The following is a 27,254-nucleotide window of genomic DNA, read 5'->3' on the forward strand; positions in this document are numbered from 1 at the left end:
GACAGAAGGAGATAAAAGAAGAAGATGAAGATGAGGAGGTGTTGGGGGGTGGGGTGGTAAGATAAATAGAGACACAGGGAGAGATGGCGTGACACAGTGATGAATAGGTGGAGGGAGAGAGTGGACACCACACGAGAATTCATGAAAGTGATGAAAAATGAAGAGGGAAATAAAAGCATGAAAGAGTTGGTGGGGGTAAAGGGGTGCGTGAGAAGGAATGAGGTGTGGAGCAAGAGAGAGAGGAGGGGAGGCAAGGAAGAGTGAATGAGGGAGGGGAAGAAAGACAGAGGGAGGGAGGGGGTAAAGGATGAGCTCATTGCAGTCTCTGGGCTGATGACACGAGGAGGAGGAGGAGGGATGCAAGGGGGGAGGAGGAGGGGAGGGGTTCACTGCTCGTCTGCGAATCGATAGCCAGCGTCTGAGTACCACACATACACACACACACACACACAGACACAGACACACACACACACGCTGCTGCAGCTCTGCCGGCTAAACTAGCGTCTGCCTGCCACCGTTAGCTTCCAGCATTCCCACTGCATTAAAAATAAAAAAAAAAACAGCTGACAGTTAGCATTTTAGCCTTTTACATTTCCTCTTTTTATCACTGAGCTCTACTTAACAAAAGAGAAGAACAAGTGCAGAAAGCCGGCTGCCTCTGGTGTCTGCTGCTTCTTCCTCCTTCCCTCCCACCATCCTCTCTCTCTCTCTCTCTATCTCTCTCTCTCTCTCTCTCTCCCTCTCCCTCTCCCTCTAGCTCACACACATCCCCATCTCCATCCACACCCACACCCAAGGATACCCTCCCTGCCTCTCTGCCTCTGTCTCTCTCACACCAGTCCTTCTCCTCCTCCCCCTTTCAACCCCTTCCAACTACATTTTTGCTATTCCCTGCGGGGTGGAGATGCTCGCCTGACCCCCTTTCTTTCCAATCCAAGACTTTGGTTGGATGCTCTCCTATTTAATTCGTCCCTGCTCTGCTACTTTGTTGCTACCTGTGGAGGTTCCCTGCTTTCTCTGGTTCTTCTTCTTCTGCCAGCCGTCGCACAGAGTGCAGCCCTTCAGAGAGGCACCATGCTGGGAGTGGATGCGTGTGAGTTTGGGGGTCAGGTGCTGGAGCTGCTGTGGCTAACTATGTGCTACGGAGGTGAGGCGAAGGAGGAGTGTGTGTGTGTGTGTGTGTGTGTGTGTGTGTGTGTGCATTTGCCTGCTCTGGTGAATTAGTATAACTTAAGTGATCCAAGTTTTTATACTGTGCATGATATATCTCTTTTATTGTGTTTGTTTTAAAGCAGTCATGATATTGATATAACATTTAAATCATGGGCATGTGTGTGTGCTTAAAAGATGTTCATTTGTGTATCTGCTTGAATCTGTGTATGTGTGTGTGCCATATGTCTTTATCCTGGCGGGTGTGGACATTTTTATGTCTAACATGAAGCGCTGCCAAGACAAGCCAAAGGTGGCAGATCAATAGCTATTGATCACATGCTACACTATCTCCTGTGTGTGTGTGTATGTGTGTGTGTGTGTGTGTGTGTGCGCGCGCGCATATGCAGGTTTGTTTCTAGCTTTTGTAATTATGTTTCTGTTCACATATACATATACACACACACCCACACACACACACTCTCTCTCTCTCTCTCTCACACACACCAGGCAAAAGGTTGTGTGTTTGTAGGGAGCAGGTGTGTGTGTGTGTGTGTGTGTGTGTGTGTGATGACACAGCGTATGCAGGAGTGAAATGATGTCACCAGTTACTTCTAACAGTGCTTCTGTATTTGCAGCAGAATTATAAGCAAGGCTAGTCAGCTTTCTGTGTGTGTGTGTTTGTGTGTGTGTGTGTGTGTGTGTGTTTGTTCACAACACTGCAGTATTGCTGAACAGTTACAGATGGTGGAACAGTCCTGGGGTTTCCCCTCACACAGGTGTGTGTACAAGATTGTGTGTTTTATGAGATAAAGAAGTTAAAAAAAAAAAGGAAAAGAGGGAGGGAGAGATGCAAAAAGAGAAGATAAGTGAAGTCATTTGACAAAAGAGACACAGCGACAGAAAGAGAGAGTGTGTGAAAACCACACTGACAATTACAAGAGAAGAAACAGAAGAAAATGAGAGCTCCTCTTCAAGCGAAGGTCCTGAAAGTGGAAGTGAAATGTGATTTAAGATCTAAGAGAGCCATGAATAATCTGTTCCATTAACTGTGAATTTCAAACAGCAGTTTGAATTGATCACTCTGCTGGATCCAAGGAGTCACGAAACGTAGATCTTTGTGTCGCTGCTTTCAGTCTGTTTCTATTGCAAATTTACTACTTTAGTTCTTCGGCCCCGGCTCCCTAAAGTTCAACTGTTCTTCGCTTCTTAAACTGGAGGAACAAGAGGATTCGTTGGGTCTCTCTCTGTAAATACCTATTTTAAAGAGTATGGTCTAGACCTGCTCTATATGAAAAGTACCTTGAGATGACTTTTGTTGTGATATGGCGTTATATAAATAAAATTGAATTGAAAATTGAATTGAACTGCTCTGTTTCCACCTTGTAGCCAATGAACATTCATCTTGAATCATAAGTGTGGAATTTATGAGTTGTTTTTCAGCACCATTAAAGCCCATACAACCGTGATTGATGTTTTACTCACTGGAGAAATGTTTCCAAGTCATTTCAGAAACTCAGAGCCACTCTGAAGCATTCATTCATTAGCTGATCTTACCAAATATGTCACTGCAAAAACCACTTCCATCACTATATTTGCATTATTTCTTTGCTGTCAAAAAACTGCTTAATGCACATAAAACTGTTCGTGGGAAATTTAATGGAACTGTGCAGTTTCTGAGCAGGTTTTTTTTTGTGTGTGGATGTGACACATCAAATCTTGTCAAAAACACTTGGCTGGGATTGAATTTTGAAAAACGAGGAGGAGGAGGAGATTTTGATAGGAACGTGGGAGGTGACTGAGTGGAAGATAAATGGCAAGAGTAGCGAGCAAAATGACAAATTGTGGGGGGGGGGCAGAGGTAAAGAGGTTTGGAGAAAGTGGGAGGCTGGGGAGGAGAAGAAGAGCAGTGAGAGGAGGTGAACTGGAAGGTATAAGGAGATGGAGGAGGAGTGAGATGAGAAGAAGATAAATGGAGATGGTTAGTGGAGGAAGAAGAGAGTAGGTGGGAGATGAGAAAGAGAGGAGGCAGGAGGAAAAGGGGGGGAGAAAAGAGGAGGTGGAGGGGGTAAACAAAAGACAGGAAACAAAGGGGAATGTTGGTGGTTGAGACCGACTGTCAGCAGCTGTTACCGGGAAAGAAAGAGAGAGCAGCCCAGGATATTTTAAAGTGTGTGTGTGTGTGTGTGTGTGTGGTAAAGAGAGAGTGGGTGAGTGGGTGAGGCCCATGTGGCAGAACACTCTTCATGAGCTGTCAATCAGCAAACACCAGCGCAGGCAGTAAGCGGCGAGCGTTGAAACAGGCTAATTGAAATCTTGCTCTTTTCTTTCCTTTCTCTCTGTATCCTCATTTCTCTGTATTTTCTAACTCGCACAGTCATCCCCCTCTTTCTTTCCTCTCTCTCCTTCATCCTTTCATTTTTTTTTAGGCTGAATTGACAGCCACTCCCTCTCTGCTTCCCTACCTGCCTCCGTCTTATCCTCCCTCACTTTTTACCTCCCTTTCTCCCACTGTCAGATTAAATAACGTAACCCCCATACATCAGTTTGTCAGATGAGAGTGTTTAAGACACTGTACTGTATCTGCTTCTCAGATCATCCCTCCCTCCTTTTTTCCTGTCCCAGTGGTGATAAATGAGGTTGTCCGGGTGAGCAGACGCATACGAGACCAATCAAGTCAGTCAATTAGACAATCTGCTGTCTCAACCAGGCTGACAGAGCAGCCGAGGACGTATTACTCTGTGTGTGTGAGAGAGAGAGAGAGAGAAACATTAATAAGTGAAGATGTTGTTTAAAGGGGTGGGTGTGCATTAATTTTCAGTTCTGTTCATATAACTAAACTGCGGCAGATTTTTGCAAACTGAAAAACACTAATACACAGTGATACACATATTTACATGCACAACAATTGTTTGTAATTAAAGCGGCTCTGCTCTAGAAGTTAGCATACATTTTTTCAGAGAAAATGCAGTAATACTTTTAGTCCCCAAAAGGCAGTGAAAAATTTATGATGTAGCCTGGAACACTGTGCCCCTGAACTACAGGACAATGTCACATTCACCACCTACAGAGGTGGAGGGGGTGGCGTCAAGAGGCCACCCTAAACTGCTGGTCATACCAGACCAGTAAGGCTGCAGCAGCAAAACCCCTGAGGGCAGTGAATTGAATAAAGCTGTGTTTTACAGCATATGAATCCATCTTTTCAAATGTTGGATTAAGATTGTTTTATTTCTTCTTTCAAAAATCTACATAGTCCACTTTAAAAGACACACAAGCCAGATGACAGCTTTATTACAGTCATTTACTGGTGCTCAATTTGGAGCTCTTGGTATTGAGTTACTTTTTTTTTTTTTTTTTTTTTTTTTTACAGTTTTTGTCATTTCTGTTGGAGTAGTGGCATAATAGCAAAATTGCATGTGAACTGGATTTACAGTTTGTTGTCGAGCCTGATACTGTAGTGCATATATCAGCATCAGTGTGGGCTTATAAGTAGCAAGAAACTGCAGTCGATAAATTCCACAGATATATTTTAGGTAATATAGAGATATAAAAAGGTGAGACTATTACATGGCTTCTCCACCAGAAATAATATGCTCGATTACAATTCTTAAACAGTCAAATTTAAGGGAATACAGGTCACATGTTCACGTTTAAATATTGTTCATACCAGTATTGTCCTCTTACTGTGCCATATGCCACTATATCAGCCAGTTATTTGGTCTTATATGTGCTTTTATGAGGGTAAAAATATATCCTAGAGTTGAGAGAGAATGCCTGGTTGATGATGGTGAGGTGAAGTGTCACATGAGATTTCATCCAACTCCAGTACAAAACAATCAGTGCATTGTATAATCTCACATTGTGAACTGAGTCAGCTTGGTTTAGCACCATATGCATAACTCAGTTTTACAACAGCAAAAACACATTTAAATCTTAGATGAGCAGCTGCATCACACCCTAATCACTACTGACAACTGCAGCATTACAGAAAAGCATATTGAATGTTGCGTGTATCAGGTCTGCAGAATTCACTGTGCTAAATATAAACAGAAGCTGCAGTGTCAGTCATGAGCGTGGCAATATCACTGGTCTCAGCAGCTGGTATCATTTGTTTGTCATCTCAGCCTTTCATTAACAAGGAAATGTGGGAAATGAGGTTTCAATGACTTGCTGGTTAGCATGATGAAGTGTTATGAGTGTGTATCCAGTGTTGACAGGATGTCTGCAGCGCTGTACAGAAATCTCGTAGGTGACAGATCGATTCTGGTGGTGTTGTGGCAGAAAAGGCCACGCTCTGACAGCACCCTTGGAGGTGGAGGCATACCGTGCTCACATGGCCCACTGTAATGCTGTTATGTTGATCATTCCTCCTTTACTGCCTTTGCCTTCATTGTAAACACTGTTATTGGCTTTGCAGAGGCCTGAAAGATGCCTTTTTATCTCCCACTGTATATGTCTTTTTGTATATGTGTTGTGTGTGTGTGTGTGTGTTTTAGTGTCCCAGAGGTCTCGTTATAGTATTAGAACAGAGCAGTGACAGCGGGCCTCAGAGGATGATAAAAAAAACACACACACACACACACACACACACACACACTCACAAACACACATAGTGAGAAAGAAGTGTTTTCCTGACACAGTGAGCAGTTATCTGGGTTAAGCAAAGAGGAGGCAGACAGGAAGTGATTAAGAAAACAGAGGATGATTGCTGAGGCAAAGGGAAAGCAGTTCCACTTTGATTACTAAAAGTCCCAATGAAATTAAACATTTCTTTTTAAGTTTGTGAGATAATGCCCCTATATGATACATCATTTTTTTAAAAAAAGATGAACACAAAAATTGCACACACTTGAACAATCTCATAAAGGAGTAGTTTAACATTTTGCGAAATTCACTTATTGTCTTTTTGGCAGAGGATATGATGAAGACTGATATCACTAATATCTGTTGAATGTAAGGCTGCAGCCAGCAACTGCTTAGCTTAGCTCAGCATAAAGACTGGAAACAGAGGGAAACAGCTAGCCTGGTAATGTCAGAAGAATCTGAAGAAACAGAAATCTGCCAACCAGCAACAAGTTATATCTTGTTTATTAATGTGAAACCATCAGTTTGAGGGACTATTTCTTGGCTCTGAGCAGTGTCCAGAGACTGCAGAGAATTACCAGAAACTAGTCAGACACACAACTTCTAGGCTGTAAAAAGGCTGTTTCTCCCATTTTTCTCCCTAAATGCTAAGCTATGCTAACTGGCTGTAGTTTCATATTTACTGTACAGATGGAAGTCTTCTTATCTAACTAACTAAGAAAGCACAAAAGAAGAAAGGGCTTCCCACACATCAAAAAAGAGCTCTCAATCAACATAAGATTTTTTTTGTGGGATTTTTAATTTTTTTTCAAGCAACATGTCTCATTCTGGTTACAGACACTTATGAAAGGCAGGCGTCAACAAAGAGCCACACAGCATGTGTGTGTGTGTGTGTGTGTTTGAGGAGGTCTCATGTGAGCAGTCCTCTTCGCATCTTTCTTATCCTTCTTCCCCTGAAGCCACCTCTTCCCTGCCAAACAGACTGTTGTGTTGATTTTCATTTAACATGTTGGTTTAGCTGCAAATATCAGCAGATGAACATTGAGAACGAGTTTTGTGATTGTACGTACATCCATGCAGGCCGTAGATCCTCTGTCTTAGGGTAAAAGCTGTACGCGTTTTTTTTTCTGTCTTTCACTTTTACCTATCATCTGCTAATATCTGCTAAGTTTGAACTATGTTGCCAAGAAAAAGTCTGATGCAGTCACTGTGGAAAATGATGGTTTTTATACAGACACAATAAGATAAATCATTATGCATTTAATGAAGTAAAAACAATGAAAATAAATGATTCCCAGGTTATTTGACGATTAGCTTTTAGCACTTACATGGCACCCTGAGGGGCCTACAAATTCACATAAGTAATGAATATTCACTCAGTGGCACAGCAAGTCTTTTTTTAGAGGTGACAAGTGGCAAGTCTTGGCTTTGGTTCTGTTCGGATCTTTTGTGTTTGTTTCCCAGCAGCATCTCTCTTCTGACACATGCCCTCTACACTTTTCTTTGGTGTAAAAACTTGACAAAAAATAGTAAATACATGAATTGAATGTCTCGCCATCCTTGATTTTAAGCTTTTCTGCAAACAGCACAGGATGCTGGTTTACACTTGTACTGCGTATTTTACAGCAGGCATGAGTGTAATGATGCAGGAGATGGTTTGAGAAACTACTGGGGTAATGAGGCAGTTTTATGGGCATCAAAAGAAAATCTACCAGTTAATATCACATCACAGATGGGGGGCTGACGCAGTTGGAAGACCACATACACATGTCCACACATGCACAAGAACAGACACACACATGCACACTCACCCTGCCGGCTTTCTGCTAGTGTTAGCTTGTTTCTAATGGCAGATTCACACAATATGGAGGGTCTTAGCTCTGCATGTTTAGACTTAATTCAACTACTTTTTCATGTTTCAGTCAGCAGTAAAAAGAGCTGAGAATCTTCCACAGTAAGAAATATTACAATTAGATGTCTACTGCACTTTTATGTTTCAGCAATAGAAACATAATGAGTCTTCAGATCAGATCGGTTGTTACACAGTCATTGGAACTGGTGTTCAAACTAATTTAACCAGGTGAAAACAAAGGAGATATTTTTGCTGGGCTTGCCTCTACAGCTTTAAAAGAAATCCATATTAAAATACTCAGTTGTACAAGATACCATGTCTCTGTGGACCAAACCCTGCCTTTTAAAATAAATGTTAATTGATGCAGTTACTGTGACAGGTCCGCAGTCTGGAGATCAAAGAGGAAACCAGTTTTAATAGCAGCTCAGAAACAGGTTTACAACGCAGTGTGTGTACACGTGTGCACGGGCACACTCGTGTGGGGGTGGACGACAGAGTTTGATATGTAAATACAGTGGGGTGAATCATTTATGAAGTCATGTACCATTCATATTAGACATACTACAGAGTTTAATGTGTGTGTGGGAGAAATCAGCAGCAGTTCTCTATGGCTTCAGCTACTTTGGCTGGAAACGGTTTTGAAGATTGATAGACATATGAACTTTCAAAGAACCACATGGAGTATATGATCTTTAACTTTCTTCACATAATTGTTCATATTTTAAATTCTGTTAATGAGCTGGAACCAGTACAAACACCACCCCCTGAGATTTTACAGCTACACAGCTGTTGTTAGTAATATATAATATACAGATGCAAATAAGTTTGGCTAGTCGTTAATATCAGACTCCAAGAAAAATATGGAATATTTATTGTACTATAAAACTTTTTAAAAGGTCTCTTTCTCGGTGACAGCCGGAACAATGTGAGGCAGACATTTGTTCTGCTAAACACTGTAGTTCTACATAGAAAGGCAAAGCAGCAGCTTTCAGACGTTAAGGCAAATCACAGTGCTTTACATAAACTGAAGAAATGCATGAATCAGTTTAGTGTAAATCTTGTGTGGACATGAAACCTCTGATTCTTGTGAGATGGTAAATTGCTGATTTATTTGTTGCCTTGATGTGACTGATGAAGCACAAATCTGAGTGTATGAAGACACTAATATTGCGGACTTCTTTATATATCTGGATCCTATAACGGTTGAGTAATAGAGGCCCAGAAATTGAACCATGGGGGCCTCCACACGAAATGGTGATCCTCTTAGATTCATGACTACCAGTGGCAACAGCATACCCTGTCTGCGTTACTCTCTAGTACTTTATTGTATCACTGCTGTAGTATTGCAGTCTCAGTGCTCGAAATCTGAACAAAATTCAAGTTACATCTAAGATGTTGTCTAGTTGAATAAAAACAGCTCTCTCAGCATTTATTCCAGTAAAGGGAATAATGAGGACAGGAAACACGTGGGAGTGATAGTTGTAATCAATCAGCCAGATAGTCTATGAAGACAGTGTGAGGTGGGGAAACTAACCTGTCAGTGCCCACCAGAAAAACTGTGCAGGAGGCCATATAATTACAGAATTACATATTATCCATCTAGTTAAGTACAGACTAATATAGATTTAAAAAAAAGCACTTTCTTTCCTAAATATTGATTTGAAAATAATCTACAACCAAAGCATTATAACCAGTAAGTAAAACTTCCCGTTAAATATAGATTTATGGAAATGTACGTGTGTGTGTGTGTGTGTGTGTGTAGGTGTGTGTGCTCAGTGTATTAAAACTGGTATACCATAGATCTCTCTTGCTGCAAGTGAAAAATAAATGCTCCACTGTGTATATTCAGCCATATAAAACAGATCCACAGCAAAGGTGATGTCACTGTAAGGGGAGTTGAACGGGTTGCCATGGCGATGGGCAAAGGCAGCCGTGTTTGGCCCTGACTGGGTGGGGTGCTGCTACAAACACAGAAGGAGTGCATGGGTACATGTGTGTTAAGACTTGCGTTGGGTCACCATGTCCCTCATTAACGCATTTGATTTCCACTCATGTTTACAGAATCTAACACACTGTTACTGTGTGCATTTCTATGCAGTTGGTGCATATGTTTATGACTAAATTTGAGTGTGTGCGTGTGTTTGTGTATTCTCTGTGTCATCCAATTACCTCTACACACAGCTCTGAGCTGATGTACACTGAGCCGTCTCATTATGAACAGTAAAAACAGAACCAGAAGCATTACACAAGGCTGTTACTGCACAGTAAATAGACTCTACAACAAAGTGTGTGTGTGTATGTGTGTGTGTCTCCTGCAGTCTTGAGGTATGCACTGTGGATTTGTGATTGTAACGATGCAATGTTTTATTTAAGAGAATGATCTGTATCAAAGTAAGCATCATGTCTGCTTTTATTGTGGTCAAAGTTACATTATTGCTATTTGTAATGTGGCCATGAAGTCAGTGCATCACCCACAACATCACTGCAACTTTGACAAAAATAAATGTTGACGTGTTAACCACTGTGATGGATTACCTGGTATGTAAAGCAAATTTGAAAGTCTTTTCAAGCTGATTGTCATTCCACATTTAACACCTTTTTCAGTGTGAAAAGCATAAAAGGTTCAATTCCTGCCATTGGTGCGGCTTGTGTTGTACTTTTTCTTTCAACTTTATTGCAATACAAGTTCAAAATGGTTACCGCTCTGTTAACATGCTGACAGTTTTTCAAAAAGTGTTATTTTGTGGTCTTGTGACTGCTGTTGGTCACAGTTTTGACAGCTCAAATCCTTCCAGTCATCCTAACTACACTCTCTGGAGGTGCGGATGAGGTGGAGATGCCAAAATGAAATTTCAGCTTGCAGAACACATTATCAAATGTCTATAAAACTCAATATTGAATCAAAATCCCTGATGAAATCAAACCCCAGATGGCTGGAGCTGGCCTACATAGAGTTATACATCTTATCCCTGGCAGCATAAGCAATCTCGACCGTGCTGGCTGAGTTTTCAGTCACTGAAATATAACAGAAATATTTACTGCTGATGAGCTCTGCTGAAAATGCTGTTTGCCTTTTCATGCTTTAAATGCTGTTTGCCTTACTGTCAGACAGAAGTCAGTTTTTATTATTTTATTTTTAGTTATTTGATAAGTAAAGGCAGTTTCATCTGTCAAGGAAAAAAACTTCAAAGGCATGTGTATCTGAACAGCTTCCTTTCAGCTTATACTCCCAACCAACCAATCGATTTATCCAACCGCCCATAGTTTCTTACTGCGGTTTACAGTCAAATAGTTCAATGATTCCCAACTGGGGGTACTTCTATATTGCCTGAGGGTATGTGGAAAGTCTGGGGAGTAGATAAATTAATTTGAAAAAATAGAAATTATGTTTTGATTTTGAAAAATACTCTTTTTTTATTTAACTAGTTTCTAGTTAAATGAATGCAGTCTAATACAACAGTGCTGCAGTCAATCCTGCCTTATGAAGGTTATTATGCTCAGTTTAGTTCAAACTTAGTTACTTTAGTTTTGAGTGGTGAAAGATGGAAGATGTATGTTTGTGGTGCTGTTGAACTGTATTGTATTTTACAAGGAGGTGTTTCTTCAGTGTTAACTAAAAGCAATGCTATAAGCAACTGAGAAAGCTGAATAATGGATAAATGGTTGAAATAGTTAGCTAGCTAGAAATAATTGTTAGCTAAAATCAATGGCTAAATTATTGAAATAGTTTTAAGTAAATGAATAAACCATTGAGCTGGTTTGCTAAGACAAAAATAGCTAAAATTAGCCTAAAGGATACATGGTTGAAACACAGCTGGCTACCTCAAGTGTTGGATAAATGTTTGAAGTATCCTGTGTTATTAGTATAAATGCAGAGTTTACCAAACCAGCCTCAACACTGACAGTTAAATTGTGTGAAACAGTTCAAACAATGTACACAATATATGTACATCCAGTTTAAAGTCAATTAAAATGAACACATCTGAAATATGACGGGTGGTGTCAGTGACACAGAGAATAGAATTTATCTGTAATGGAGTGACATACCCCTACAAAAATCACTGGTCTAGAAAACCACCTGCAAACACAGCAACATGTCAGAGTATATCTTTAATGGTCTTCTCTCTTCTCTCTGGAAGGTCTAATGGCTGACAAGAAGGATTTGCCTATTGAGGACGAAGAGGATGAGAGAAACCTCAACTACAATCCTCCGGCTCAGAAGTCTTTGCAGGAGATTCAGGAACTGGACAAAGATGACGAGAGTCTGGTCAAGTACAAGCAGACCCTGCTGGGGACGGGACCAGTGACAGCAGGTGTGTGTGTGGTTATTGATTATCTGAGGGGACAGGAGAGCTGGTGATTCACACTGGTATCCAGTGTTACTGCGGCTTTAATAATACTATTCACTCAATATAACGACTTGGTCCGTAGTTCCTTGGAGTCATCAACTTCTGATCAAACGCATGCACACCCACCCACCCACACACACACACACATACACACAGGAACAAACCTGCTTGCCTCAGCATCTCTAATCCAGCAGCCAGACAGCTGATATCAGTAGAATAGCTCTGACTCCCCCACTGCTGTAACTCAACACCACCTCATCTACAGCTTAGTAACATGGAATACAGCTGGAAAAGCAGTGAAAACCAGAGAGGCGATCATTTATCATCAAACAGAGGGAAATTAATTTTTAATCTGTCTATGCTAAATCAGCCCACGATACTAATTTTGGACCGTTGCTTCCTTCTAGAATGACCCAAACATAAATGCAAAAGATATGACTTCCTTCATGTCATTTCAGCTTCAGTATCATGGGCTTTCAGTATTTTGTTGCTACTCCAATAGCTTGGCTCAAGGAATGGCAATTTGGCAAACTGAGATATCTCACCAGATAATGATCAGATTGAGGTATCATTCAGTACGAACATTCATGGTTCCCAGAGGATGAATCCCTCTGACTTTAGTGATACCCTGACTTTTCCTGTTGTGGCACCATGAGGTTGACATTTGTGGTTTTGAGCGAGATATCTCAACAACTACTTGACAAGTTAATATGTAATTTGGTGCAGATGTTTAATTCCCTTTCAGAGTGACTTGACGATGATCCTCTGACCTTTTGTCTAGCACCATCAAATACTAGCATGGCTGTACATTGTAGTCTCATCTCAACTTATGCCTCATCTTGTAATCATTAATACATTACAAAGACAGAAGTCCATCCATCCACCCATTAACTATACCGCATAAACTTTGTGGGTCATGGGTCATAAGTAGGGTGGTGGGTGGAGCTGACTCTGGCTGAGAGATGGGGTACACCCCAGACGGGTCGCCAATAAGTGATTTATAATGTTTTGTATAGTGTGCCCAGCTAGCTGTTTTCCCATACTTCCAGTCTTTTTTATTCAGCTTAGCTAATCATAGCTTAGCTCATGTCTGGCTGCATGAGAGTGAGAGTGGCTGTTGATCTTCTTATCTGACTTTGGGCAAGAGAGTAAATGAGCAAATTTTCCAAAATGTTGAACTATTCCTTTAAGTATTCCTTTTAGAATCTGTATCTGAATCTGTTTCTCCTCTCCAGACCCCTCTGGACCTAATGTCTGTGTGACCAGGCTGACCCTGTTATGTGACGAGGCTCCTGGACCACTCACCATGGACCTGACAGGTACCCAACAATCCCCTCTTATTCTTGTGGTTATTCTTCTCCCTCACCCTTACCCCAGGCTAGTTGTGGATTTTGAATTGTGCTGCTGTACCCCCTCCCCTACCCATATGCTCTGGAGCAAGGCATCCCACCCCACCGTGCTGCACTTAATGTGCAGATAGACTGCAGTGGGTGTGTCCATGCTTCAGAGAGGGGAGACAGCTAAATGTTTGCTTAGTGGGCACTATTGACATTTTCCCCCGGGTGCAGGCGAAAGCGACAGGCGGGGAAGGGGAATGAGGCACCTGTGAGTTTGTGTGTGTGTTACGTGTATGCGCCTGCGGGGCATGGTAATCAGGTGACTGCAAAGAGATTATGTCATTCCCCACAGGGGACAAAGTTGAGGAAAAGATCGATCTGTGTGTGTGTGTGTGTGTGTGTGTAGAGTCACCTGTAGTTGACTTGTGTGCCAGGGCGTGCCTTATAAACAGAACAACAGTTGTGTGACTGTGTGTGTTTGCCTGTTTGTGTGTGTGTACGTGCGTGCAGGGTTTGCTTTGATTTTTCTCCGATTTTTTTTCCTGCCTATCTCACACACACAATTACACATACTGTACCTACTGTATGCACACTCGCACTCAAAAAGACCCAGTTACAGGCTGCTAAGACTAATAAGAAAGGTCACCTGGTTGCTAGGCAATACTGACTTTTCTACTATGCAATTTGTTCTGATTCAAACACAGAGAGATGGAAAGTACCTCACAGCCTTTAATGTGTTTTCAGCCCTTAAAGTTTCAGTGTGTAATGGAAGATCTGCTGAACTGCACGAAATGGGAACAGCACACTGTTCTTTCAGACCAGACAGATGTAATGTTTTCAGATTTGGTGTCAGTTATAAAAAAGATCACTGACATTGGACTTGGATGCTACAAATTTTTCAACACAAAGACTGACACAGAGGCACTCCACAACACATGAATTCCAATTTACTGGTCCTGAGGATCATCTGTGAAAAAGGTTGAAAAATGTCCTCTGTGAGGTGAAGCTCTTAAAAATATTTGAATTTGCAATCACCATTTTGTGAAACGTGATGCTGCCACGAGACTACATGTAAGCACTATTCGAAAATCGCCTCTGTGAATGGGCCTCAGGTAATTAGATTGTGAAGATTAAAGGCTTTAGGAGTGTCATCTCTACATGTGATGTTTCATACTGTCTGACCTCCTACAGTACTGTGTCTGCTTTTTCAGACAAGTAGCCTCATACAGGAAATGCTCTCTGACACTGTTTTAGAATGACTTGATTTCACTCTGTAAATACTGCATATGCAATATTATTGTCTAGCACTGTTTTCTAATTTACTAGAACAATTTTGGATCCACTGAAAAACTTCAGCATGTTTTCCCTGGAAACAGTTCAAATAATTATTGAATTCATTTGGTTTAATGAGGGTGAATGTGTTCATGCTGCAGAACTGGAGAGAAAAAGAGAAATTGCTGTATGCTGTATGAAAGAAAAGCATCTCCCATCATAAATCTATAGAGTAAGCAGCAGTGTAATAATCGGTCCTGCTGGTGTATCATGTTGCAGTCAGATAGCCGAGCCGGCACCAGACTGGATGTGAAATGGACTTTCCGTCGGTGGCTGGATGCATTAGAGACCTCATTATACACTATAGGCTGTTACCAGTGCAGCATGGTGCCCTAATTGATGATGAGCATTTACTGCTGTGCATTTGTGTGTGTGTGTGTGTGTGTGTGTGTGTGTGTGTGTGTGTGTGCTTATGTTGGAGAGAGAGAGAAGAAAACACAGGGTAAGATTTGCTGCACCATAGCAGAAGTGATTGCTCCACAGTCTTGGAGTGTAAGTGAAGAGGAGAAAGGAGATGCTAACTCTAACTGCACGCTTGACTGGTTGTCCCACTGTGAGACCTCTCACTTCTGTGATGTTGTCAGTCTCCACTTCTCAGTTCATATCTATTATGAGCAAGCCTCTGAGTCTCAGGACAAGTAGATAGTAACCAGTACGACTGCTGAGAGCTTTTGCTTCATAGTCCGGTTACAGTTTGAAATATAAATCACTTTCATTTTCTGCTGAGGTATTTAATACCAGCAAGCACTTACACATATATTTACTTAATTAGGTTGCAGTGAACACACTCAGGACCTCCCATGACTGATCATGCAGTTTTGTTGATATGAGCTAATAAGAATCTATCCCAGAGCGTTTGAGGTTGAATTATAATTCCATTTTTTACAGCTTTGGTCTCATTTTGTAGATTGGCCCGTCATTCCTATTCTATTATAGTAATATGTGCAGTTAATTACTGAGATCTGGGAACATGTTAGCAGGCTGAACAGACTATCTGCAGGTCTCGGAAAGGCCTTACAAGGTATTAAAAAGTCTTAAATGTCATTACAAAGGTCTTTAATCTTTTTTTTTTTTCGTTCAGGCCTTCAGGAGAGGTCTAGAAACTATAAGTGGGATTGTCTAATTATCAGACATGAAAACTTTCACCACTGCTAGCTACAGTAGCAAAAACTTATATTTTGCAATTGTTTTATTGCTTAATCTGTACATCAGCATTGTTACATACAGCTAAGACGTTTGCTTACAACCTGACCTCTGATCAGGTGACTGCTAGGCAATTACTCTGTTGTGTACATTTTCATCATGACTAAAACAAATGATTGTCAAACCACAACAATAAGACTGCACCCAATCTACATTCTGCCTCCCTGCTGCAGTTTGTCATCAGTGCACCTTACTTTTTTTCCTGGAAACAACCACTGAAACGTTACTCTAAATAAGAAATTGGCACATTGTGTGGAGAGGAGCACCTTCGCTCATTAATCACGCTATGCCCTGTGGCATGTAAAGCAGGAATATGAATGGAGGAGATCTTCATGCATCCTTGCCTTCAGCACGCAGACAGAGAAACAGAGATTACAAAGATAATGCTCTGTCTGTAGGGATGATTCATCACAAATTATCTATTTTCAGAGTTTGAAAGGGTTTGAGTCACTGAATTGATCAAATGGAATATTAACACCAAATATCTTTAATGTTACGAGATTCACTCAGTCACTCAGTAATGTCTGCTTCAGATGTCATTCATTACACCCTGACCTTCTTATCGGCACCTCTTTAATTTCTAACTTCTTCTTCTAACTGAGAGTTCAGGTCCACTGCCATTAGACTATCACTTTTCTCTTAGATTAATCCTCTACAAGAACTGACACTGTTCCTCTGCCATTTCAGCTTTTGCTGTTGCTTGTGTTTAGATCAATGGTCTGAATGTTTATGCACTGAAATATGAAAAATGCTTTTCAGCAGGCTGAGCTGGCGGCACAAAAACAACTTGTAATGTATCTCTGCATCTCAGTGGCTACAGCAATAAGACTACCAAAGACAGAAATTCATTGTCCAATGTGGCCACTCATGCAAAAAAACATATACTGTAAGCACAGAACTGTGACCTAGAGTGTTTGTTATACATCACATTTCAAGAGGATTGTAACATTTTACCACAAAACATGTCTGTAAGCCATTTCTGTATGAGGCATTTTCACTCCAGTCATTTATAACAGGAGTCCAGGACCACCAGACACCAACTCTGTCCAATTATAGTTCTGAAATGACCACACCATCCAAACGTTACTTATTCTTGCACCATATTTTATTTTTTTTAATCTATGTCTTAGTTGATAACACAGCTACACAACAATATTTCTATGTTATAAGGTTTAACACAACACTTTAAACTATGATATATGGTGTGTGACACACTGCACTATGTACCATGTGGCCTGCTGCCAGACCACACTACACAAAGCAATATCCTTGACTACGACTTTTCAGTGCTCTGGTGCCCTAAATGCAAGCACTGGCTTTGTTAAACTTTCATGTTCCCAGGCTTGTTTTGCTGAGCACGCTACATGCTGCTACACATTTACTCACTCACACACACACTCACACCAAGCAGCCTCTCAATGGTCAGCCACTGATCTTTACCTCGCCATGTGATTTGCTCAGTCTGTGTTGTGTGTCTAGAATTATGTGGCCAAAGGAGGTGACTGGAAAACATGAAAATTAATTCAAAAGACCTGGAAGCTAGCCTGAATTCCCTCTGTCACCTCTGCTGTTTGAGCCGCGCAGGATGAAATCCTCCATGTGCAACAAGCAGAGGAGAAGAAGGATGAATGTTTTGACTACAGGCCAATTTCTAATCTCCCTCTCATGGCTGAACCTAATGAGGGTTGTCTCCCATAAACCTACTGCTCATTTGTCATGTGAAATTCTTATGAACTAATTTTTACTTTGGGGTTAGGTCTAATCACTCCACAGAAACTGCAGCAATGGCAGCTCTTAACAGCTTCACATTTGGCAAGAAATCAGACTTAACAGACTGTTGTGTCTGATTTTGTTGACTACCATATTTATATGACTACTGATGAGTATTTAGATCATTTATGTAACAAATGTAAAAAGTAAAAAGCCTATATTCAAAAAAAGAGAGTTATAATCCTCATTATGCAGAATGGTCCGTTTCACATTTAGCATTTATTAAATGTATTAGATTATACTGACACATTCATGTGTGTGCAGCAACTATTGGACATTTCATTGACATGAAATCTAAACACTTTGATCATCAAATTTCAATGTGTCCAGTTTTTGTAAAACTATGAACATACTTCCCATCATCCTCAGCTCTACGTTGTACTCTACTTTGTGATTAACAAATGTTAGCATGCTAATATAGTAAACCAGGACAATAAACACCTGCTAAACATCAGCATGTTAGCATTGTCATCAGGAGTATGTTAGCATGGTGATGTTAGCATGTAGGTGGAGCTATGACTGACTACTACACTGTTTGATTGATCACCAATAATGTGCCATATTTTATAAACTGATCATGTATTTTGAATGATAATCTTATTCTGAAAGCCACTCATAACTATAGATGTCAAATTAATGTAGTAAAATAAATATATATAAAAATATATTATAAACATGTAAAAATATATCTATAATATAATTTTGGTGTTGTTTTCTATGGAAAATAAACCCTAACCAAGCCCATTATTAGTATTATGCATATTTTTTCTATTTTCTTGTATTTATTATCTTTCAAAGTGAAGTCTGCTGAGACACCTTATGTGTTATTGTGCAACCCAAATAAACACTGACTTGACTTGACTCTGGAGGAGGCATTATCTCACATGTTCATACCTGATGCAACTACCACAAGAAATGTGATGTTTTAATGGAGCAAAGAAAACCAAATATTCATCATTTTATGGCGTGCATTATTAGATGGATTACAAAATACATTAACATGGCATAAGAGGCATTTTTCAGTTAATTTATTCTCTAATACTTTGAGCTTTTCTGGCTCCAGTACAATGTTTCCCAAGCATGAGTTTCTGATGAAAACCCAGTGTGAGGATTTGCCTTCGCATATGCATCTTTGCGTGCATACTTGCTTTAGTATATACCTATGTGTGTGTGTGTGTGTGTGTGTGTGTGTGTGTGTGTGTGCGTGTGTGTGTGTGTGCATGCATGTGTAAGTGTGCGTGTCTGAGGAGAACAGGTAGACGGCTCTCCACGCTGACCTATTTTCTCAGTCAGACGCTCCCAGGGGAGGCCAGCATCTTTTCTCTCCTCTCCGTCTCCTGAGACGAGAGAAAGAAGACGAGGAGAGGAATCAGAGGGAGGAGACAGGAGAGTTTGTAGAGGGAGATGGATCGGATGAAACAAGACAGAGACGGAGATGGAGCATGTGAAAAATCTCTAAATGTCAGTGACTGAGGAACAGCTTTATTAGCTCGATGACATACATCTTTGATTTTATCTAATGGGTTTCATGTGGTGGGATAAAGCTCCCAAATCACCAGGGGACAAACTGATTTTCAATTAGAGTGAAAACATGACATTGGAGGCTTTCAGGTAAAGTGCCTAAATGTGCCACGAGAGCATATATATTTAATATGCCTGACACCGGAGGGAATCAAACGTCTAACACCAAACAGTACATTTCTGAGTGAGAAATTGTGTGTGTGTGTGTGTATCTTATCTTTGGGTCACTTCCTTTCTTTTCCTGTCAGTCTTCTTCCTCTCTCCTCTTCTTCTTCCTCACATCACTGCTGTCTGTTTTTGTTCACTCCATTCCTCTATCTCTCCTTCATCTCTTCCTTCCTCTGTTTCTCTCCGTCCATTAGGAAGCACTCAGGACAGATGGTTGGGTTTAAATTGAGATATAAAGTGATTAGGCAGTGGATGCATTTCTGATTGCTGTGTGCTTTTACAATGGCCCAGGATGTTTTTTTTTCTCCTCAATATGAACTCATTCAACCCCACAGCACAGCAAAGGCAATTTTATTGTAGAAGGAAGCCACTCTGGTTTTACCAGTGACCCTAAATACCTGTATGTGTGTCAGAGTTGTACTGAAGGCTTCACACTTTCAAGTATGACATCCATTTCTCTATTTAGCTGAAAACACGAGAAGAAAATGCTCCAAATCCTCTGGTTTAAGTGTAAATTTAAACACTTTTATTATGCTGTGAGCTGCATTTATCACATTGTACAATACTAAGCAAAAATGCTGTACTGCATTTTTTTTGTTATTTATTTATTTATTTATTTTTGTTGTTGTTACGGCTGCTACTGTATTAACCTTAACTAAGAATTTTCTAACTAACTGACTCTCATGCCTTATTCTCTATTTTTACTTCATCTATTGTTGTGCACAGTACTACATATATATGTACACAGATTTTTTTTTAACTGTACAACAAATTCCTTTTTCTGTGTGCATTTTGTTTCCTGTCTCTCTTTCTGGCATTCTCTGTCATTTTTTCATCTGTTCTGATTTATATCTATTTAATAAATAAATAAAATTAGAAACACACCTTCACAAATACACTCAATGTTTGTGGACGATTATTAGCAGTTACTCCAGAAGCCTTTTCTTTTTTCATTGATACTCTTACTTGCAATTCCTTTTTTCCCCCCATATTTTTGAACTATCATCCCTGCTGCTGAAAGCCATGTTCCTCCATATGTGTAAAACAGCTGCAGTGTGACTGAATAATGAGTCATTTTGCATGTTGTCATCCTCATGTACAGCACATGTCTGCTGACATACTGTAACAGGTGATGTCATATGTGTCATGTTGACCGTGAGTGATGCTTTATTGTTGTCTTCTTTTGTGTGTGTAGGAGACTTGAGCGCACTGAAGGAGAAGACCTTCTCCATACAGGAAGGAGCGAAATACAGACTAAAGATACACTTTAAGGTAAGATGGATAGATGCAGTTACAGAGCTGTATTAAGAATGGAGAGATTCATTATGCATTACAACATGGAGGGGTCACTTTGTATGAGTGTATGGACGTGAATGAACAAACAGATGATCAGGTATTTACTGTAAGTGATAAAGAGATAGAAGAGGAGAGAGGCCATGCTGAGTAAGCCACCATGTACTATACAATTAAACCACAATATCAAACTAGACCATTATCATATTTAATGGGCCTTTTCAGTGCTGTTTCATTTTATAGTGCCAGTAAGAATTAATGCTGGAGAAGCAACTTGTCATTTAACATCCCTAAATTTAGACAGTCATCACTTTTAAATTTCATTGATAGCAATTTTTTTTGGCTGTATTGATGTCAGTCGGTTGGTCCACCAACTTCTCCTGCACCACCACCATGAGCTTCACATTTGTAGTTTTCAGTGACATGTCTCAACAGCCACTGGATGAATTACCATGGAATTTGGTACAGTTTTTCATGTTCCCTTCAGGATGAGTAGAAGTAACTCATCCTGAATCTGTGATCTGCAGACTTTCGATATAGAGCCATCATCAGGCCAGAATTTTGTGGTAAGTTTTTATTAGCGAATATAAGCATGTTAACATGCTAAACAATGTTTGCATTTAGCTCAAGAACAACTTCACAGGGTTGCTAGCATGACAGTAGACTCTTGTCTTGTCTTGTCTTGTTTTGTTAGTTCCCACTATAAGAAAGTAGAAAAGAGTCAAACATAGCACTGTTGTTTGCAGAGCCTGGTACCACTGCCACCTCTCCTGTTTACTGCCCTGAGTGCTGCCTTTTTGTCCAAAAGACTCACCAAAGTGATCAATAAGTTATCAACTGATTGATTGTCATAGATAACTGCCTCAAATCAGTTCACCATTATGGTACAACTCTATTTTCTGATGCGATAACAAAAATCAGTGATCAGCTGTGATTCAAACCAAAAACTCAAACCACTCAAGATTTTCCATTACCTTCTAATACCACTCTCCTCAGCACAGCAGTGCTCCTTTTTTATGTCTTTGTCTTGCTTCATCTCTCCAGTCTCCTTCTTTTTCTCTCCTTTCTCACACCTCCATCCTCTCCTCCTCTTCTCTTCCCTTCTCTGTTACAAATAAACCACTCAACAGTCATGTAAACACACTGCAGCTTTTTTCCCAGGCTGCACCCTCATGTCCACAATAAATAAATAAACACAGACAGGGGACAATGAAATATTTCTGAAAGGAAATTCACAGCAGATATACATGAGATAAGGAGTATGCCCAGAGGCTGGAAAGGATGTTTATGCAACAATGATAACATTAAGAATTATTCAATATTTCTACATTTGCCCAGTTAGTCTCTGCAATGAGAAAAATGCACCAACAAACAACAAACAATATCGACTCAGCAATGCAAGCTACATCACCAGTGGCTGATTTTTTAATAGTTTAAAGGTGCCTAGGGGTTAGAGTTATCATTGGGAACTGCATTTGATTCAGTAATAGTTGTAACTGGATGTTCATATCTCTAACATTCAGTGGAGCTGCTGCAAAACACTCAGGAACAGGGTGAATACCTGATCATCCACAACCTCCTCTAATGGTTTGAGGGTGATTCAGACTGTGGGAAATATTCCTGGATAGGACACAAAAATCTGAGAGAATGCTGCTTTAAAAAAGAGAGTGTGATCATAAACTACATGAAAATGTATAGTAATTTGGCATGAATAAAAAATGAATGAGTGGCAGCCAGTTCACCTTAGAACATATAGATTTTTCTTGAAGCGAAGACAGTGTACGGCTGTGAGTATTTGTGTTAGTGTGTGTGGGTAGACTGGAGGCAGTCCTCCAGGGACTTGGCCCTGAAGGGAAAGGGAGATGTGCTGAGAATGGACCAATCGGGCTCAGAGAGCGACTGACTCCGCTCTGCTGTGAGGACACCTGCTGGACAAACGGCTACACTGCCGTCAGCTCAACCCCTATGTTTTGTAGAGATATGATTGACTTCTTCAGTGTTTAAGGTCCCACAGACCTGCTGTGTGTGTAAAATAATGACAATACTGCAAAGTTTCCCCCTATATTAACATCAAATTTAATTATACATGTTTCATATGTTATATGGTGTAAGCTTAAAAGAATATACATATATCCCATTTGTTTGCCAAAAAGTGATTCACAGATAAATAACTGTGCAATATATTATTCATCATAGTGTAATCCAGCTCCCAGTTGGGAACACACTGTTATAAAACTTCAATAAGAGAAACTTAAATAGAGTTACTGGGGAATTTAGGAGGAATATTGCTGCACTAGAAGTACTGTCAGCACCAGCCACAGATACAGAGCATATGAAAATCAGTTGTATTTAACTATTTTTGTAGAGCTGGGAGTCGGATATGAAAATATTTATCATTTCAAAATCTGTTGTGTTGCCAGTTCTTATTTATTTAAGAAAGTCCAGGAATATCAAGTTAATAAACTGATGTTAATTATGTTTTGTGACCACAGCAGTCAATATGTGGTATGGACATGTATGAATGCACTGTTATCTGCAACTGAACAATGTATCCACATTAAGTTATTGAATGTATAATTAGGGTTGATACTGCTAACTGTCTCGAGTCCTCTTTCAATGTAGAGTTTGCATCTTCTAAATGTGTCTGTGTGGGTTTCCTCCCACAAACAAACACATGAACCTTCCTGAGAACATGCATTTATTGTAGGTGAATTAGAGACTCTGACTTTCCTGTAATGTGTGAATTTGTAACTGAGATAAAAAATCTACGCCAAGATGTGATAAAACTGTGTGTGTGTGTGTGTGTGTGTGTGTGTGTGTGTGTGTGTGTGTGTGTCTGTCTGTCTGTAGGTGAACAGAGAAATCGTTGCTGGCTTGAGGTATCATCATGTGACCTACAGAAAAGGAATAAGAGGTAAGTTCACTACAGCCATCGCAGACCAAATGTCATGTACCTTGTAAAGTTCAAAAACAAGACTACCTTTACACTGACACTTACACTGAAGCAACATCAATCTTTGTACGTAGCTGGTATTTACTATTATACCTGCAGAGAGCAAGTGTTATATAACCTACAGTTTCTCCATTTACACCTATAAATGTGCCATGTATACTGCATGCAAGTGTACAGTCAGCCTCTGCATCCTATTTTTCAAGTAAGAAAATTACTTTTCAAACAAGAGACTGAATATGAACCTGAACCTATCTTATCAAATCTGGGTCCATATTTATCAGGATTACACTTAGGCACGCTCTAAAGAGCTAAATGAGAAGTATGATATTTCTTCACAGAGTGTAACTCACTCCCACTCACAGTGTGGTTTAGGAGGAGCCTTTATGAGTAAGCTGAATTAAATGAATAAAGCTGGTTCCAAGGCCATTGCTGGATTACCCAGCGAATTTGGAGCTATGTGGAGAATTACTTCATCAAAGGACCAGAGACAGCTGCAATCATCATATCAACATGCAGATGCATGAACAGGCCCAGGGTTATTAAATGTCCATTTTGATGTCTTCCTGCAGTGGACAAGGTGTCCTACATGGTGGGAAGTTATGGCCCAAGGGCAGAGGACCACGAGTTTCTAAGCCCAGTTGATGAGGCACCCAAAGGCATGATGTCACGCGGCCACTATCAGGTCAAGTCCCACTTCATTGATGACGACAAGAACATCTACTTGGCCTGGGAGTGGAACTTCGACATCAAAAAGGACTGGGATGAATAGAGGGTGAGAGAAAGAGAGGGATGATGCCACTCTCTTCCCTTCTTTCAGTCCTATTCCTCACCTCCCTCTCTTCCTTCCTCTCTTCCCCTCCACGTTGTCCCCTGCGAGCAGCCTTTGCACTGGCCAAAGCAGGTGGCGCTACTTTCCCTCCTCCTCCTCTTCCTCTTTACTTTCCACCTCTACCTTTTCTTCCTTGTCTGTTTAATGCAGGTCTCCTGAAACCTGTGAACAACTGGGACTTTTAGAGGAGAGTCCCCCCTCTCTCTGCCTTTTATCCCTGCATTATATCTACATCTATATCCCATCCATCCTTAGTTATCCAAATGATGGAGTCCCCCTTTCCTTTTACTTTCAGTCTCCTTTCACCCATCCTTTCCTTCTCATCCTGTCATGTATCCATACCATTGTACAGCAGCAGTGGATGGTCTGCAAAAGCAGGCGATTAAAAGAAGTCAGTTGAGGCACAAAGGGAAATACAACATGGCAAAGTCCTTGAATGACTCGTTACAGCTAAAGTGAAATACACGCTTCAGTAAGCCGCCAGAGCTGCTGTTGTAGCTGTTTTCACTAGCCTGTAAGATCCCTACATTATTATTAATATTGTAAAGTCATGATAAAATGCAACATTGAACTGTGTGCAGTACACCAGACCAGACTTTCCCAGAAAGAGGAGATGATATGTGATACAGAGTGCATTATGATGCTCAGCAGGAATTTACACAGCAGAGAGTTGAAGCAGGGTCATAGAGGAAGAGACCGGAGGCAAAGATACTGTATGAGGTGGTGTTCTGAAAACAATGGGAAGTTATTTATTGTAGTTTGGATCAAAGATTTATCTCACCGATCAACACGGTTAACAGTTTGAGCTGCAGCAGAGGCTTCGACACACAGATCATGGAAGCCCAGTTTCTGCAATTTATGTGTAAAATTGCACTGTTTCTTGGAGTCATAACTCAGTGAAATCTGAACACACATGCGTGACACACATATTTTTAGATTCAGTGTGACTTATACTTCTGAACGGATATCATGATCTCTGATATGAATTGCACAATCCACATACAAATTGTAGGAAAAAAGATGCTTCTTAAGAACTTGCCTGAGAATTCTCACGTTTTTCTTCAGTATCAGAGTAATCCAGTGATAGCTGTCTGTACGTCCACAGGTACAATACAAACAGGAACTACCGATGGCTAGTTCGGCATATTTTTAAATGAGCCAATTTGCCAAACTCAGAACAAATACAGGCCAAAAAAGAGTTGTAGGTAACAGGATAGCTCATTTAATCCATGACACCATTCTTATCAGTTTATGTGGCATTATGGGAGCTGTAGTTCCAAAACTTAAAGCATGATTATCCCACACACAGAGCGGCAAAATCCAGCTGACTCGATTTTGTCTGAGGTGGAGCCCATTGTGTCAGACTTTGAAAACCCCTGGTTTAGAATATATGAGGACAAAAAAGGTGTTTGAGAGTCAGAAATATAACTTAATGTGTTGGTGAGCTCGTGTATTTTCTTTATATATTTCTTTAGTTACAGCTTATCTTTTTTTTTCAGTGCCATAGGGTATTGATTGATTGGTCTGTTGATTGATTAAGGGATGAGATTTAAGCTTGTCATTTGAAGGATTTAAAAAAAAAAATTAATCATGTTTTCTCTTACTTTCATATCATGATATTAACAATTGTTTGCAAGAATTTTGTGTTTTTCTCCTTTGATTCTGCCTTTTGATTGGAATAAACTAATCAAACATACATATTTATGTATGTTTTATATATTTATCTACATCAGAATACACCAACTACAGTTTTGATACATTAAGTAAAAGAATGTTTTAAAAATCTCTCAATAAAACAAGATTTTGGCTTTTCAAACCATTAATATTCTGGGATGAAAAGATTGAGATTTACCTTTTCTCCTAATGTATACTACATGCATAAGATCTTGGACTTTACCAACCTTTTTTTAAAGTTGTTTTTGCTTTCAAAGCACCAGTTTTCTCAAGTCTTTGTGGAGCTTTTTGAAAGAGAAGACCAATTAAAGGCTGTAACTGAACTGTGTATATTGTAGAAAGAGATGCATGTATGTCCTTTAGGATTTGATACTATTCAGTCAGTTAAAAATAAACAAAATTAGCCCTTTCTAAACCTCTCTCATATACCAAGGACACAAGATGTGAACATTTAATGAAACATTTTAAGATGGTAGCTGGGAGACAATGGAGTACTGTCAGAGAAGTATATCAAGGGATGAATTAATTCCCCTTAAAAAAAATAAAAAAATATAATTATTGTGTTAAGTCTTTGGATATGATATTGTCATTGTTGCTGAACATATTGAACATTGAAATACCATTTGAAATTGTTGTGATCTAAGACTAACTGTAAATGTTGGCTTGTTGGGTGTTGCATGGTTTAACAAGATTCTCTCTTCCTTTTTTACAACTTTATTGTAAAATTTAATGTGATTAAAAAAAAAGATACTGACGCGATATCCAGATGTCAATGGTGGCCAGATACTGCAGATACAGTATTTACAGGGATATTTTTAAAGACACAGATAGCTGGAAAAATCAGTCTGTGTCTCATGCCCCAGCCTGTAACAATCAAGTGCTGCATCTTCAAATATTGGTGTCAAATCTAGTATCCTGTATCTTTTAATAAAGGCAATTCAAACAACCAGTAAGGTGTCTCCTTTCAAGTATCTGTCCTGCACTTATGAGCCAAAGAGGAAATGTCAGTTATCTAATAACTGACATGACAACTCAGAAATCTGTGAATTTCCTGTAAGTAACTTGAAGGTAACACAAAACAGAAAAGAAATTAGAGAAATCCATCTTTTAATTGTCTGTTTTATTACACTGCATTATTAACATAATGTAAAATATGAATACTATCACATATTAAACTGCAGTGGTACATGTATATAAAGTTACACATAGGAATGTGCTAGGTGACCATTTTTAACACACC

At 39.9% G+C, this 27,254-nt stretch overlaps 1 protein-coding gene across 1 annotated transcript; it reads left to right on the forward strand.

Moving 5' to 3' along the window:
* Positions 1–622: 622 nt before the first annotated feature.
* On the forward strand, positions 623–26,963 carry arhgdig (Rho GDP dissociation inhibitor (GDI) gamma). The gene is made up of 6 exons (XM_018672896.2): positions 623–1,147; positions 11,725–11,898; positions 13,170–13,253; positions 20,461–20,537; positions 23,409–23,472; positions 24,081–26,963. Exons 1-6 carry the CDS (start codon positions 1,075–1,077, stop codon positions 24,278–24,280), a joined length of 672 nt encoding a protein of 223 aa, XP_018528412.1. The 5' UTR covers positions 623–1,074; the 3' UTR covers positions 24,281–26,963.
* Positions 26,964–27,254: the final 291 nt, after the last annotated feature.

The sequence above is a fragment of the Lates calcarifer genome, linkage group LG11 (assembly GCF_001640805.2).
Source record: "Lates calcarifer isolate ASB-BC8 linkage group LG11, TLL_Latcal_v3, whole genome shotgun sequence".
Lineage (NCBI taxonomy): Eukaryota > Metazoa > Chordata > Actinopteri > Centropomidae > Lates > Lates calcarifer.

Bases quoted from the DNA above. Each gene is read 5' to 3' on its own strand.
- arhgdig (XM_018672896.2), top strand. From the start codon at position 1,075: ATGCTGGGAGTGGATGCGTGTGAGTTTGGGGGTCAGGTGCTGGAGCTG. The intron at 20,538-23,408 runs GTAAGATGGATA...GTCTGTCTGTAG, and splicing joins GACTAAAGATACACTTTAAG to GTGAACAGAGAAATCGTTGC. The intron at 23,473-24,080 runs GTAAGTTCACTA...GTCTTCCTGCAG, and splicing joins CTACAGAAAAGGAATAAGAG to TGGACAAGGTGTCCTACATG.